Raw genomic sequence first — 17,489 nt, 5'->3', positions numbered from 1 at the left:
CACCTTTCTGATATGGGAAATATTTGGCTGGTTGATATAGCTAAGGGCATTAGAGATTGGTTGCAGGTGTGAGCGTGTTGGCGTTGAACCTTTGGGGCTCGAGTGGCGGTTAGGCATTGGGTAAGCCTTGTTTATGGGTGGGAAGGTTGTTGCCTCTGCCTGCACCTCAACGTTAAGGGTATCCCGTTAAAGGGATCTGGGGGTGTGGATCCTGTCTGAAACCTGGGCGTGGGCTAGGGCCATGCCACGACCCCTCGGTGACCCTGGGGGTGCTATTAATTGATGTATATCATAGAGCTCCCCCTAAAGGTGGTTTACCCTTATGAGACTCCCTGCAGACAGGCAGGAGTCAGGATATAGTCCAGTTTCACCCAATGCCTAAGTGAAACCGCTCACATCTGTAATGAATAAAGTTGTGACCTATTTTATCCCATTATTCTAAACATTTGTGTCTGTGTGTTTATTATGTAAGGGAACTGCGGGGCCCGGGACTTTGTCACACAAGTTGACTGTGAGGGGACAGGCTTAGAATTGCAGATGGGTGGGGAGGAGTAGCTTGGAGCAGGGGCATGCTGAGAACAAGAAAGGAGAACAAAGCCCAGAACCATCTTGGCTGCTGGCTGGAGAGGCTGCAACCCAGAGACTGGGGAACATGGCTGGCTCCTCTGGACTCAAGCTGGTTGAAGCTAAGAGAGAAGAAAAGAAGACACTCTGGAAATGTAATGATGTGGACTCTCTTCCTCTCCATGTAGATTCAGGTGTATATCGGTGTAAAATAAAACATATAACTTAAAACGCTACAGCCTCCACCATGCCCTGAATTCATAACGGAAACATGACCCAAGGTGAACCTGGAAACCCTGGCATATTGTTACTGCTCTGCAGAGATTTTGGGGTGTGTGTGTGTGTGCATAGCAATATGTTGCTCAATCATGGAATCAAGCAGCCATTCATCTATTTCCCAGATGCCTTACCCATTGCTCATACATTGTATAAAACACCCCCCTCAGAAGTTTATTGTGCCCCCAAGACCCACAAAAGTTTACTTTTTTAAAGAAAACCTACTGCAACCACTACGATGCCATGATGCCAAAAATTGTGTGTCCTCCAAGTCCTGTTAAAATTGTCCATTCATTTTTTTTAAAAAAAACCATTAAATATTTTCTCCCAAACTTTGTATTTTAAAAAAATTCATATATCTAGATCTATGTATCTACCTGTCTATATTATCAACCACTATCATATGCCTCCTGATATGTTTCTGTCATGCGAAAAGGTTTTCTTGACCCCTCAAGGCCTTCAAAATGTGTCCCTCAAAAAATAATAATAGAAAAAAGTGGTTGTGCTCACGTTCCACTCACCAGTCATTCCCAGTTAGGCCCTGGAGGATTGATCAGGGGTCAATTTGGCTCTCAGCCTGAAGAAGGCTAGCCATCTCTGTTTTATTCTTATTCTTAGGTTGAAAGACTCTTAATTACTACACAGAACATGTACTTTCAAAATACCAAACAGTAAAGTGACCACATTACTTAGATGGATTTCAACTATCTAGCTTGGGTAGCATTTGCTTGCACATCTTAATTTTTTTGGAAACGAATCTGGTGCCTGCAGTTCTTCTTCTCTTGGTATTTTGCATTTGATATTCATTTTTAATTAGAAGTACTTCTATTCTTTCACGGCTTGTTAACACTTTCATTTGGGAAGCTCAGCTTTCATTAGCCATGTGAATAATCACTATTCATTGCAGTAAAGTCCATTTCTTGCAATAACCTTGCTCTGACCTGATTACCCGTTAAACTACAAAAAACAGTGTCTAATTAGCCCATCAGTTCATGTTCAAATTCACATGACCTAGCTTCATTAGAAAAGGTCTGTAGCATAAATGTCTACAGTCTCCTCTGACTACGTCTAAGGAAAACACTTCTTAGCCCTGATATGCCTGCTGGATCATACTAGGAAAAATTGTAGCACTGCAGCCATCCCTTCACTTCCCTATCAGATTCCACCTGGAAAAGTGTTTCCAATGGCTTTGTTTAGTTATAACTGCCACCACTGTGGATAAATATAAGAAACACATATAATGATGGGTTCTGAAGAAAAGAAATGGTTTCCTTCATTCTTTACTTGATGGTTTCCTGGAGGGAACAAGTTGTTTCTTTCATTCTTTTCTTGTGGGCTTCCTGGAGGCAACTGGCTTTCCTTTGATTCAAAACTACCTGATTTACAATGAGGATGTGTAATGGACTGATCACTTAAGAGATTCTCTAGCAGGCAATCCAAACCCTGAACACAATCACTTGGGGGTAGTTACCAGAAGTGCTGGGCACTTGCCATATGACTGAGCCCCAACAGGAAAAAAGGCAGGGGTGGATAGATAGATAGATAGATAGATAGATAGATAGATAGATGTGATGATGATGACTATCTTGATTTAAAGAGGATAAAAGATCAGCAAGTGATACAGGGTACACACATATTGCAGGAATAAAAACCATATTGAAAGATATTGGGGGGGGACACAACATAAATTGTACATTTCAGAAATGTGCTTGTTTTCCTTCATTCCACTCTTTTCTACAAAAAATATCTCTTATTATTACACGACAGGAATACTTATTAGAAAAGCTTTATTTAGTTCTTAGAAATAATATGAATTGCTGAATTCAATTAGGTACTTTCAAGAAAGCTAATATCCTTAATCCCTTTGTGTTCAGCTCTTTAAATGGTTGATTGAAAGTTCTGAGAATGCTTAAATATACACCTGCTGTCTCTCCTTCTGAGACCTTGAGTGTCAAAGCTTGATTCTACAGACTTTTTTTCATACTTCGCTTTAATACTTGAAACAGTTGGAGATGATAGGTCTTTTTCTCTCTCTCAAAACTTCCCAAACTTGGGGAAAATGTCTGTATTGAGTAAGCAAATCCAAGTTAAGCATTGCTAAGGAAACAGAGTAATGGCGTGGGGGGCAGAAGTCGTGTGTTACACTTCAGAGAGGCTTTTCAATGAGGCCTTTTATTAGCTCTTTGAGAAATAATAAAGCCAATCCACTCTGAGAATGTTCCTAGAAGGGACCATGTTGTTCAAATCACAAGCTAAGGCTGTGTATATTTAAAGCAAATTTTAAGCACTCACTCACAGATCCTGTGAACTATAGTTTTAATAGGGTGCTGAGAATTGTAATGGGTGCTGGGAATTGTAGCTCTCAGAAGGGTAGTTCCCGGGATTCTTGGGGGAAGAAAAGGTGCTTTAAATGTATGGTGTGCACACGGTCAGAATCTGTTTAGATGCTCACAGAAAACCCACTTATACCCCTAGGTAATCACAAAACTAAACCAATTAAACCAGTGACCTAACAATAGGTTGTCTTATCGCTAGTATGTATGGAAGTGTGTAATGTTCCATTGCTCTTTTACATCTGACCTTTTGCTGTTCAGTTTTCTCTCCATTTTGGGAGTCAAGATGTTCAGGTGTCCACATGTCCTGTAAACATCAGGCTTGATGCAGACATATCATTTAACCCTGGTTTACATTTAAATATTCTGAATGTATTGGCAAACCATTGTGCAGTCTGCTAAGAGAAGCCCTCTCCTCACACTGCATCCTCCTTTGCTTGTCTTCCTTCTTTATAATGTTACGAGTTAGTGGGGGAACAGGGATCTCTCAGATCCCTGGGTGCCTGATTTCCGCCTCTAGATTCTTGGGTGCTGGGGTTTAATCACAGCTGACAGGCTGCAGCTTGTTTTTAGTGCCAGAGAGAGCAGAGGGAGATGATGGCCCTGATATTAAGCTATCTACAATACAAAAAAACCCTACAGGTATCTGAGGAGGAAGTTGCCAGGGTAACATGGGTGTGGTGTAACAAAGGAAAATTACCACATTTTAAAACTAAGGTTAGAATAGCAGGGAGAAAGGGAGGAGTTGCTTGGCAAGGGGTTTTCTGGGAAGGAGAAGCAGGAAATAGGTACCGGTAGAAATAGGTTAAGAACCACCTGAATGTATCCTGGGTCAGGGGTATGGAGATGTATTGGAATCTGATGCTGCACTGCTGTGGGGAACAAGCCCTGCTCGAGAGGTAGTGCTGTGAACTTTTTTCCTCCACCAAGACCCAGGTGTATAAAATAAGCCATATCTCTTAAAACACTGCAATCTCTGCTGTGCCTGAATTCTCAATGGGGAAAATTTTTTGTGAATGCCTGGAAACCCCTGGAATCTTACTACTGCTCAGCAGTAACAATATGAAGAGAAGAAGGCCTACTAGATAAGAGCATGGAACAATTTAGTACAAAGTCCCATTTCTAACAGCAGTCAGCCAGATGCTTCTGGGAAGGCAGAAAGCATGGCATGACGACTCCCTCCCCCAATAAAAATTTTCTGAGAGGGGATCCCAATTTGTTTCTGAACAGCTGATATTTCATTTTTTGTGGCAGAGAACTCCACTTGCTAATCATGAAGTGTATCAAGTAGTATGACCTTTCTGTTACTCCTAAGCTTATTGCCAGTTAATTTCCACTGTTGTTGTTTAGTTGTTTAGTCGTGTCTGACTCTTCGTGACCCCATGGACCAGAACACGCCAGGCACTCCTGTCTTCCACTGCCTCCCGCAGTTTGGTCAGACTCATGTTCGTAGCTTCGAGAACACTGTCCAACCATCTCATCCTCTGTCATCCCCTTCTCCTTGTGCCCTCCATCTTTCCCAACATCAGGGTCTTTTCCAGGGAGTCTCCTCTTCTCATGAGGTGGCCAAAGTATTGGAGCCTCAGCTTCAGGATCTGTCCTTCCAGTGAGCACTCAGGGCTGATTTCCTTCAGTATGGATAGGTTTGATCTTCTTGCAGTCCATGAGACTCTCAAGTCTCCTCCAGCACCATAATTCAAAAGCATCAATTCTTCGGCGGTCAACCTTCTTTATGGTCCAGCTCTCACTTCCATACATCACTACTGGGAAAACCATAGCTTTAACTATATGGAACTTTGTCAGCAAGGTGATGTCTCTGCTTTTTAAGATGCTGTCTAGGTTGGTCATTGCTTTTCTCCTAAGAAGCAGGTGCCTTTTAATTTCCTGACTGCTTTCACCATCTGCAGTGATCATGGGACCTAAGAAAGTAAAATCTCTCACTGCCTCCATTTCTTCCCCTTCTATTTGCCAGGAGGTGATGGGACCACTAGTCCCCATTTATTTTCAGAGACTGGGGGTTCTTCTGGAATATCACTCTCACACAATGAAGTAGAAAGGGAAATTTGTTTCTACGTTATCTCAGGTAGCACTATATCAGTGTCCCAACCTTTCAAAGAGGTTGAGCACTGCTGAGCTGAAATGGACAACTTTACAACATCTCCTTAATAAGTTTACTCCATTCTGCTCAGTGGTACTTATACCTGAGAAAGTGGACTGAGAATTGTACCCTTTAAACCACATTGTTGCCTCAAGTAGCTCCCAATCTCTCTCTGTAACATTGTTAAAACTGTTCTTTAAGCAACTCCTAAAACACTTTTCTCCCACTAGACACCCCCCCACCCCCTGAATGATTCAGGTCCGCCCTAACTATACCAATTCCTCTGTCTTTTTATTTATTTGTGCCCTTTAGCCACCATATATTAATCACTTGAAATAATTAGAGCTTAAGTACCCTCATACAAATTTCCATATCTTTTTTGTTAATTAGTGGCAAATGTCCTAGCAATGTCTTACTTTTCAACACTCTCCCCCAAAACAAAATTCCAGGCTTTGCTAATAAGGAAAGGGTCTGTAGGAGGAAGGAAGGGAGATGGACTGATCATTCTGTGTTTTCACGAGATCGTTTTTTTATTATTACAATGGGTGTTTGGAAGGCTAGGTCTGAACATTATCTGCAAACAAAAGTGCTGAAGGCAAGGAAGTTGAGCAAGAAGTGACACAACGGGGCATAGGAACCCACAAACTCAAATACAGTATTTGTAGAATTTGCTAGCAGCTTCTTGAAAGAAACTGCAAAAAGATGAAAAGAAACTGCAAAAGTGAAAAAAGATAAATCCTGTAGGTGGGGAGCAGTTTCCCACTCTCACCTCACTGTATTCACTTTGATACCATTCAAGACTGAGCCACATAAAAACCCAACTCTCCAGTGTGAACCTGAGTTTATAATTGTTGTGGAGTTGTGGTGATCGGATGCAGTCTGTGGTAAGTCATAGAATCATAGAGTTGGAAGGGACCCTGAGAATTATCTAGTCAAACCCCCTGCAATGCAGGAATATGCAGCTGGATGAAACGTGTAACTTTGGTGTTAGCAGCACCATGCTCTAACTAACTGAACAATCCTTGCTCCTTGTCTTTGGGGTCTAGAGTAATTTCTTCTTTAAAACAGAGACCAGAGACCTAATACTCACCGACAAATGGTAAAAGCAGTGTTGACTCACACTGCATGATCAACAATTTAGATTCATTTCCCCCTTTTATGATAATAAACCTGCCATCTAGGCTAGGTTACTCTGAATTCCCTAGGTCTGAGACGTACCTGTTCCACTCCAACACATTTGTGTGCCACAGAGAAGGCCCTGTGGCATATCTCAGTACTGTATACTGAATGCATTTATGCTACTAAAAGTATTTATTTATTCTTCCTGAGGATTCAGGATACTGAGATATGCAGCAGGGCCTTCTCTGTGGCAGCACCTCTACTAAATTATCCATCTGTGATCAATGAATGCCCACAATAGGTCTTCTGTTCTTGAAGACAGTTTCTCAGAGAAGACCATATTTTATTAATCACCACATCAGGATATTTAATGTGATGAATTTCCTTTGAAAACAAAATGCAAAAAATTATCTTTTTATCTAACCATAGTTCTGTTTTCTGATGCATTGCAATCCCTTTGACAGTGGCTCAACCACATCCCTTCACACTGGATGAAAAGATAAATGAACAAACCCTATTCTGGACTAGAGCCCTAGACTGTTTGGAGATGTGCTGAGAACCTCAACAGAGCTCTGAGAAAGATAACTGATAGGTGCACAAATATGTGATGGTGCATTCTTCACACTTGAGTTTTGAGGGGCTTCAACTGATGGAGGGGGGATAATAGCTGTGGCCATGTTAGAGTGTTTGGGAGAAGTTATTTAGGGAAACATCAGGGACAGCTTCTTTTACCTGTCTATTCACAATGCCTATATCAATGGAGGAACAGCCTCTAGACTAGAGGCAATGAGATGGATGTAATTATGATTGTTGGTACTCACTAACCAGAGTTAGTGTAAATTACAGTTAGCAAGTCTACTTCAATCCATGGGTAGTATCCAACAAAGTCATTCCATTAATTGAACGATTCTGCATCTGCAACAGAACGGTGCCCTCCCTAAATCTGTTCCAGAGGGTTGGGGGAACCACCAGAACAGATTGAGGTGCTAATACAGGAGGCAAACCCAGAGAGGACAGTGAGGAAAGTGCCTTTTTACAGTCAGAGGTCCCTGCGCTCATGCAACTACTTCCCTGGATACCTTCCCCACGTTTTTAATTTTGCTTTGTGGCTGATCACACACTCTATTCTGGCTAATCAGATGTAACAACTATTGTTGAAGTTCCCTAATAATATGAGAGTTCAGGTTTTATTTGCACTGAATGGTAAAAAAGAAACAGTGAGAGGAAAAGGTGTGGACTTTCCAGCAATTGGAAATCATTTGGGTGTGGGTCTTTAAAAAAATATAACCATGCCACACTTAACAACATCTGCAGCCAGCCTTAGAGAACAAGTGCTCGCTCCAGACTCAAGCATACTAATGCAGTGATTGCGTGTGGGTGAAGTTTTAAATATCTTTTTAATAGCATTTCATATCCTAGAGTGCACCTGCTCTCTAATCTTGCCTTGTTGAACTCATTTTACACTATATTTATATTCCTATTTAATTTTTGTGCAGTCTATCAGCAGTTCCTTCTCTGTGTGTCACAGAGCAAATTAGTATGATTTAATCCACCATGTATCCAGTTTGGCTTCCACCAGTTTACTTGAAATAGTGAACTAAAACTAATGTTATATCTGGGTGACTTTATGACTTAATGACTCCTGAATATTTAAAGCTTTAATATATTTCTCTAGTGTTTTTATTATTGTTATGTCACTGAACCACAACAATTCAAGAAGTATTCTGAAAGATTATGGAAAAAAGACCACCTGGTACTAGCTAAACCCCTACTCAATCAGAGCTTTTATACCATTTCCTGCATAACTAATTCATTTATTATCTTTTGATTTAAAAAACGTAAAATGATATTTTAGTATTTTAGTATATTCATATTCTACGTGTTTATAGCACCTGTCTTCCAGATTTCTATTGATTTCTTTCCTAGCTTGGTGCCTCTACAAATCACAGCCACATTTCCAAAACGTCTAAATATATAGCTCTGGGAAAGAGGTGATATAGTATTCCAGGAAGACACACTGCACTCATAATTACATGGGCAAATCCAACTGGCTGGTTTTGCTCCATAAAAAAGGACACATTTGTATAAATGTACCAAGAAATTTCAAACAAGTTACTTAAAAGCACTAATCACTGCAGTCTTTTTACTTGTACATAAATATTCTCAAATCATTACATCTGCAAATATAAATATAAGGCAATCACATAGGAATACTATATATATATATATATATATATATATATATATATATATATATATATATACACATACATATACATACATACATATCTTTAATTATTCCAGTAAACATTTTTTTCCATTGCTTTTAATTGCAAGCTGGACGAAGCATTTGGTACTTTATGCCTAATAAATTATAACAAATTTAAATTTTTGGCCTATATGTTTTTTAAGGAAACAACAACAAATGGATCTACTACACCATACAGATGCCTTTCTGTAGATCATAAGGGGGGAAAGATTATGGGCATGATTAAGCCAAAGTATAGCACACTAAAATCCTATTGATATCAAATATCAATAGAATTAGCTTCATTCTCCCAAATAACTTGTATATGCATAGATTTGAATGACAAATTAAGAATAAAACTTAAGAACAAGCTATTAAAATGATTTTTTTTAAAAAAACTAGTGAGTTCACATACTGCAATACAATGCTCATGAGATAACAACAGTCAATACTAGAAAGTTCTTTCCTTAATTCCTGACTAATAAGTTACAATTGAACATATAACAATGTGATTTATGTTAAAAACAACAACATGACTGCAGTTATGCCTAAGCATAGATAGATGAGGACCATCAACATACATACAGCCTTATTTTCCTTCCACTTCAGCTTGCTACTAACAATGGATGAATAGGGAATTCTGTCACCTTGAATGAGATATTAGTCAGCCATTATGAGCAGCATAAAAGAACACTACAAAAAGGTAAATTTACCCACCTATCATCAAGCTGTAATTATTGTGCATCTACAACACATTTCCAGGAATGAATGCCCATTCTTGCAGTACCACTTTGGGAATTTTGTGCATGTGTGGGAGAAGGCAATGCTTTGCCCAGGCAAATATTTTAATTTTTAAATAAAGCAGGTATCTAGATTTGCATTTTTATAAAATATAATTATTCTCCCATGAGTATTAGTTGGAAATCACCTGCACGTTTTGTTTTTTGTTTTTAAAGATCTGATTGATTTGTCTGAATCTTGTTAAAATTAGTGCCTGGGGTTAATCTGGACTCTGCCAGACCTGCAAAACTATCAGCTATAGCAAATTTCAAGCTCATAGTAGAGAAGCCATGAAGGATCAAAATGGATGAAACATAGAACTCTCTGTCATTTTGGTTTGGAACATTTTGCTGAATTTAACTGAGTGCTATGTGAGACCTTGGCATCCTGGATAATAAGATTAGAAGGAAGCATCATGCTGTCAGCATAATGAGAAGCTACCAACATGTAGACAACTGTCATGGTACCAAAATAAATGTGAGACTATAACATGTTTTGGAAAGGCAGTGCTGGAGTCCACCCAAGTGCTCTGTACAAAGAACTGCTGATAAACAAGAGTCCAGATCGATTATGGTAATTCATAGCCTATGTTTTATGTGACTTAACCCACATAAGTAATGCAAGCAAAAGGTGGAAGTCCTTTCTCCAGTCTAGTTTCTGATCAATGTAAAAAGTGCAAGGAGCATCATTTCTTTTCCCATCTCCACCAATGCCTGATGTTTATCCAACTCTTGTTTCAACTAGCGGAAAACAACAAGAACTTTATTCCAAAATGCTTAGGTGTTAGAGAACTTAGAACTTCTGTATTGCAACTAGCTGAGCTGCAGGAAGTTAGAAGGAGACTCCGTTAACCTATGTTACTTCCTCTGATTTATCACTTTGTCAATACCACAGCACCACCCATGTACATGGATAGTATTTCTTAAAAAAAATCTTCTTTGTAAACCACTTTGAGGTATTTTTTTCTACAATCAAGCGGTATGAAAATGCTATGAAATAGTAAATAACTAAACTCCAGTGTTATGGAAACACTTATTGTTTTACTTGGCATTATTAGGTACATGTATGAGATATGCCCTGCACCTTACCATTATCTGTATGCAGCTGGCAGCCCATTTCTGAAACATTTATGGTGCTTTTGTAAGATACCAGGAGATAGATAGATGATAGATAGATAGATAGATAGATAGGTGATATATCATTACGTATTTCATTATCAATATATATTTCATTATCATTTGAGGATAGCCTGTCAGATAATCAATCATATGATTTCACATTAACCCTTTGAACCCAAAAGCCTCTCAGAGGATAAAAGTTTAGTAGTAAATGAACCTGCATGGTTTTGAATTATTTTACATTTAAAATATGTAATTCTTATTTTCATCCATCATTAACCTAATTGAACTCATTTAAACATGCAGATTGTGGCACTGAACTTTCATGTTTGCAGATACTCTTTACTGCTTACTGTATCATCTAAGTTTCTTTGTTTTGAGCATTCATTAGTTTGAAAAGTTTAAATAAGATAAATTTGATTATAGTGTTTACATTACAATTCAGACAGATAATTATAATTATTTCTGAATTTGAATATTTAAAAGGAAATAGGAGATTCGTTGTTCTTGGATACTTCTCATTTACTTTTGAAAACACTGATTTCTTTGGTCTACCACATTAAAAAATTGCAACCAGAAAAGTAAACTTCATGGGGAGTCATAATACAAAGCTCAGTATTATTGACTTTGTTTCAGTTTTCCTATTGATGCCATCTTAAGCATTGGCCCCATAAGAGACATTTATACAATTTTGAATAATTGCATTGTTTAACTTTCCTATAACACAATGAAATCAAAGTGCTACTGGAGCTTACATGGCTATAAATGTACACTGGTTGTGATTAGATTATTGACAGTTTTATAGCACAGATGCTATTTAATCACAATTAAGAGTTCACTTTAAGGGGCCAGGGAGAATGTAGAACTTGAATAATTCATTTTTATGTATGCTGATCTTTCAGCTTTCCAATGACCATTCCTCCACTCAAGGCAAACTGTTTTTAGTAGATTAAGCTTGTGCTGTAGCCAGTCAATTGACATGGTTCCAGCTGTTGCTAACTGAGCTTATCCAGGCTTTCCTTGTAACAGCCAAATGGTTTGTGAAATTATCACATCCTACTTTTAAATGTTCCTAGCTACTAAACTGTATGTTGTTTTTTTCTACTTTGTGGGCTTTTCTACCTTTATTAGCTGAAACCAGAGCACTATATGAATAGGTACCGAACAGAGACAGCACATCTGCAAAATAGTTTTCAAAAAATATCAGAACTATTGATTTATGCTGAACACACTTCCTTGCATTTTGGAAGTTGCAGCTACTAAGCAGCTCTGTCTTTAAGCTCTGCATATCATCTTGCCAACTTGCCAAGCAAGAATTTGCGGAAGCACAATAAAGGAAGCAGATCAACACACTAGCTGTTTTCTGTAATAGGATTTAAATCTGCTCCCACTGTCTACTACAGGACTATGGAGGTAAGTACCGTAAATGCCTTTCTTTCCACAAAAGCCCTTTCCACACAACCACCATAAGTATTTGAAGTTAGTCACTCCTTAGGTATGGTTACAGGTAGGTAGCCGTGTTGGTCTGGGTCGAAGTAAAATAAAAAAATTCCTTCAGTAGCACCTTAAAGCCCAACTAAGTTTTTATTTTGGTATGAGCTTTCGTGTGCATGCACACTTCTTCAGATAAGGTATCTGAAGAAGTGTGCATGCACACGAAAGCTCATACCAAAATAAAAACTTAGTTGGTCTTTAAGGTGCTACTGAAGGAATTTTTTTATTTTACTCCTTAGGTATGTTGAGAATAAAAGCACTAAGTTAATCAACAGCTATTTGCATACAGTACTCCTTTTGTGCTCAGTACTTTTGCAATGGCAGTGGTGGTCAAGATCAGCCTGAAAGCACCAACTTACACTTTTCATTCTGCCCCAATGGCTGGGAAGCATGAGCTTCTCCATAAGAAGTGTTTGGTTTTCATATTCACAAGATCAGAGGAATGTTATATTAAACTTTGTAATATATAGGACCATAGGAGCCATGGGGGCTTTGGCCCCCAAACTAATATCTTTAAAGGGGCTGGGCATTCCCATTCAAATGGTGTGTGCATGCACTGTGTTATGTGTTTGATGCGGGTGGTGCTGTGGTCTAAACAGGTTGACGGAAGGTTGGCGGTTCAAATCCACGTAATGGGGTGAGCTCCCGTTGCTCTGTCCCAGCTTCTGCCAACCTAGCAGTTCAAAATAGGTACCACTGCAACGGGAAGGTAAACACCGTTTCCATGCACTCTGGTTTCTGTCACGGTGTTTCATTGCACCAGAAGCGGTTTAGTCATGCTGTCCACATGACTCAGAAAGTTGTCTGTGGACAAACACCTGCTCCCTCGGCCTGAAGCAAGATGAATGCCGCAACCCCTTAGTTGCCTTTGACTGGACTTTACCATCCAGGGGCCCTTTACCCTTTCTCCCTCTTTTATGTGTTTGATTATGTGGGGCAGGGCTTACCTGGGCACCCACAATATTTTATTCAAGTTGGCACTCCTGCATAGGATGGTCCAAGTAAAATGGTCCTCATGTGCCAAGTGGTAGGGTGAATCAAGTGCATTTGTATGTTAACATGGTCTCCTGTATAGCGGCTTACCAAATAATTCCCCTTATTTGGGATGGATATATATATATGTGGCAGAAACAATAGGCATCAATTACAGCCATGGATATAAGCTGTATTTTGAAAAAGGCATTTGATACTGTATGGATTTTTAAATTTTTATCTTAGGCACTTTCCAGCAAATTCCAAAGGCATTAACATTAATGTAAACACAAATTTAGAGCAGGCTTCCAAACTTGCTGTGACAAGGCTTTCTTTCTTCTGCTAAATATCCCTGAACCAGTGAACAGTCATTTGTGGAGCAAACAATGAGAATTCTGGCATTTGTTAACCCAAAGGAATTGGTGATGTTATAGATCAATATTATTATTTGAGACATTGTTTTAAATACCGTGTTTCTCCTAAAATAAGACACGTCTTATATTTATTTTTCTTCCAAAAAAACACACCACGGCTTATTTTCAGGGGATGTCTTTTTTTTTATTTATTAAGCTCTGTCGGGGCTCGGCACAGCGCGCCGCTGGCTTTGCCGGCTCCCGCTCTGTCGGGGCTTGGCAGGGCGCGCACGCTACTGCTTTTGCCGGCTCCCGCTTAGTTCAGTCGGCAGGGCTCGGCAGTTCAGGGGTCGGCAGTTCAGGGGTCGGCAGGGTGCGCGCGCCGCTGGCTTTGCCGGCTCCCGCTCTGTCGGGGCTTGGCAGGGCGCGCGCTACTGCTTTTACCGGCTCCCGCTTAGTTCAGTCGGCAGGGCTCGGCAGTTCAGGGGTTGGCAGGGCGCGCACGCCGCTGGCTTTGCCGGCTCCCGCTCTGTCGGGGCTTGGCAGGGCGTGCGCGCTACTGCTTTTGCTGGCTGCCGCTCAGTTCAGTCGGCAGGGCTCAGCAGTTCAGGGCTCGGCAGGGCGCGCGCACTGCTGCCCTTGCCGGTCCCGCTGGGTCAGGGCTCGCCGCGGCGCGAGCTGCGGATCGCGCAGGGTCCTGCTGGGTCGAGGCTCTGCGCGGCGCGTGCTGCAGCTTCTCCCGGCTCCCGCTCCGTCTGCGCTCCACGTGGCGCACGTTGCGCATCCGCTTCCTGACAGGAAAGGCATCTCCCTTTTCCTGTTCCTTACGGAAGCGCCATCCAGACCTGCTCCAGCACGGTAGGGTACCGGTACCCCAACACGTCTTATTTTGGGGGGATGTCTTATATTTTTTTGCCTTTAAAAAATCGTGCCATGTCTAATTTTTTAGGCCCATCTTATTTTGGGAGAAACACGGTATATTGACCATGGCTGGTGTCCTTTACTTCTGTATCCACAGTATCCTTTACTGCTGCACCTACAATATCATGTCAAATTGCTTTGTGACTAAACAGAGGTGAAGAGAGGTCGACAAATGCTGTAAATGAGCAAACAAACATACACTATAACTAAGTTGTCTTTTGTATTATACTAGTAGCTCCCAAAAGAACTATCTAATAGTGGTGCTATTTTGACAAAAGTAGCTCACTGAAGTTCTTCAGCGATTTATATTTTAATGTGAAATAATACAATGAGTACTAGTTCTGAGAAGAATTGTCCCAATAGTTTAAACCGTGTTGGCCAATGTGGTGCCCTCCATATATTGTTTGATCCCAATTCCTCTCAGCCTCAACCATTAGGGTCAATGGTCAGGGATGATGGCAGTTGTGGCCCAATAATAGTAGTTTTAACAATAGGATTTACAAGAACATGAGCCAAACATTTATACCAACTTTTGAGTGAACAGGGTGATTGCCACAGTGCCTGGCAATCACTCATGCTGGTTGGGACTGATGTGAGTCTGAGTCCAACAACATATAGAGGGTCACAGGTTAACCAGACTTGATTTACAGCATTAGGTGAGTATTACAGCTTGGAGGATTAATGTAATGTAATGTAATGTAATGTAATGTAATGTAATGTAATGTAATGTAATGTAATGTGTGTCTCTGTGCGTACACATACACATTTATACAAACACACACCACAAGGTGCTTGAAATATGAGAAGAAAATACAGTACTAATAAAAATGACAAAGTTCTCTCTCTTAGGCATTGTTCTTTTCTGATCAATACTGCAGCAAGGTATTTTGGGCTATAGAATCTTGCAAACAAATCAGTTAGTATACCCCGAAATATTATTTGTTAATTTCTAATAAATAGCAACAAATAAGATGCTTTTCTAAACTATAGGCATGATGTGGAAAAACCAATCATAATAACTAGCCGTCCTATTCAACTTGTTAAGAAAGACCACCATTTCATAGCCCATACTAGGAAGACTCCAGTAAACATTCTGAACAAGAACTATATTCAGTGTTCATATGGTAAAGATATACATGTTGAACCTGAATATATATTGTAGACTTAGTCCCATCAAGAAACCCTATTTTGGCATAGATTATTGCCAAAATTCAAGTTAGGGATTAAGAATCCTGCTGGATACCAATCCAGGCCTACTAATCTGCAACAATGTTAGGTTTCTTAAAAATGGGAAGAATTTACTAATAAAAAATTCAAATGATTAATCAAACTTCCCTTTGGAACAGAAACAATATTTATTTTATGCATATTCTACAAACATCAAAGACATAAATATTTTACTTACAATGTATTTCTAGAACTTGCATTGCTATCTGGGGTGTAGAGTTCAAAGATTCGTGATCTACTCTGCAACTTACGACTGCACCATCATCACTGCGATCTGCTTTGAAATTCATTGTGCTGCTGACAGTAAACGTTTTCCGATTTGCATCCTCTTCTTTTAAATATTTAACATCTGCAAAAATAAAGTTTGCTCTAGTTTAGCACCATGGTTTGGTATAATAAAGGGGGAAAGAAGACTACAATACATGAAACCATTTTAAATAGCAAATGATAAATGCACCTTTCATCATGTTTGCTCACTCTTTGAAAGCAAACAAAGTTCTATTTCCAGACATTCCATTATTTGTCTTACAAAACTACCAGTGCTGTCATTCCCAAATGTACACAGACACAGATGGGAAAAGCAATTTCAATATCAACCAAAAGGCAGAACTGGCAGAATAGGATTCTACTCCTCATTATCTCTGATATAACTAGATTACAATCCAAATAGTCTTCCCCTGAAGCCCATTAAAGAAACATAATATCTCTTCCCCCACCTTTAAATCACCTGATTAGGCTTTTTTTGTACATTCTTTTCTGAAAGCTTAGTCCAAAAAACCAATACTTTAAAGAGAAATCAAAGGTATGTGTCTAAAATATGTTTCTAAAATATAAGTTTGCTAAACAAAATGCTGACAATTATTTGCTTCATCTTTGTTACTAAAAGGTTTTGCAAAACAGATGGTAAAGTGAGGAATAATTAATGTTCATTTTTCTCTTCAGTTCAGTTTTGCTTAGTGTTGACATAACCGCCCTCCATGCAAAAACAAACAAACAAACAAACAAACAAAAACAACCAATCCCTTCCATAACAGGCTTTGCAGGCCATGAAAGAAGGGAGTAGCGGTGAATTTTGAGGGCAAGTGCATAAAACTCTGGCAAATAAATAGGGCAACTAATTGCCCAGCAGGCTGGGCAGATCACCAATTGAAGCCTCAAAAATTGATAGGCCTCCACACTATGAAAAAGAAGAGGTCTCCAGTATCTACAGGCACCCTGTCTTCATGCTGATAAATCAAGAAAAAAATGTACTTAACTTCTCTAAAGGGATCAATCACCTCACAGTTTAAGCTAGCCCACCGAAATCAGCAGTGTGAGCTTTTCAGACTATGAACTTGGAGTATGAAGTAAACCATGTCCTTCCTGCTTCTTCAAGAGTGCAGGTGTAACAATGTTGATTCTCATTTCCCTCTTGCAGTATGCAGCTGGAGGCCAGGGTGCCTTGCAACACAGTCGTTCCACAGCTGGTCAGCACAGAACACTTTAATGATCAGTATTTCCCCACTTTATCAGGGAGTCAATCCAAAAGGAAGGAGCAAATCATGAGAAAGGTTATCTCTGGTAGAAACACTGTAGATATTAAGGCAGTTTGACTGAAATTGTTTTTATAGTTGTGAAAGAAAGTCATCAAGGTATTCTTTAGATTGCAGTCACTGAAATGCCATTAGGCACTGCAACAACACATATCTGTATTCTTAACTTAATTTTGGATGTAAGTTTATATCACACACACCCCTCTGCCCAATTTGATCCTGGCACTCATTGACCTTTCAGGTATTTATAAAATTACTTGGTGCCTCCTGGATTTGGGTCATGTGCTTTATTCCAACAAAATGTCCAGCTGCAAAATGCACAATACATAGATGAAAAACAGACATATCCTGAGTGAGTGGCATGTTGTAGCCACAGGAGCTTTGGGGCCTTGCCGCCCCCAAGGTATTCTCCTTCACTTCAGTGGATTCACCTCTCTTCATATACTGAACAATA

The 17,489-nt window shown here is 39.7% G+C and overlaps 1 protein-coding gene across 2 annotated transcripts in view; it reads right to left on the bottom strand.

The window, feature by feature from the left end:
• The window catches only part of CADM2 (cell adhesion molecule 2), a 354,958-nt gene that overhangs the window by 86,303 nt on the left and 251,166 nt on the right, over window positions 1-17,489 (bottom strand). For both annotated transcript variants that reach the window (XM_035116024.2, XM_060273644.1), the window contains exon 5: window positions 15,682-15,852. In XM_035116024.2, the coding sequence (XP_034971915.1) occupies window positions 15,682-15,852 (171 nt within the window). The remainder of the gene's footprint in view (window positions 1-15,681; window positions 15,853-17,489) is intronic.

Source organism: Zootoca vivipara, chromosome 4 (assembly GCF_963506605.1).
Source record: "Zootoca vivipara chromosome 4, rZooViv1.1, whole genome shotgun sequence".
Lineage (NCBI taxonomy): Eukaryota > Metazoa > Chordata > Lepidosauria > Squamata > Lacertidae > Zootoca > Zootoca vivipara.
The sequence above is the reverse complement of the archived record's forward strand: the minus strand, read 5'-3'. Positions and strand labels throughout refer to the sequence as shown.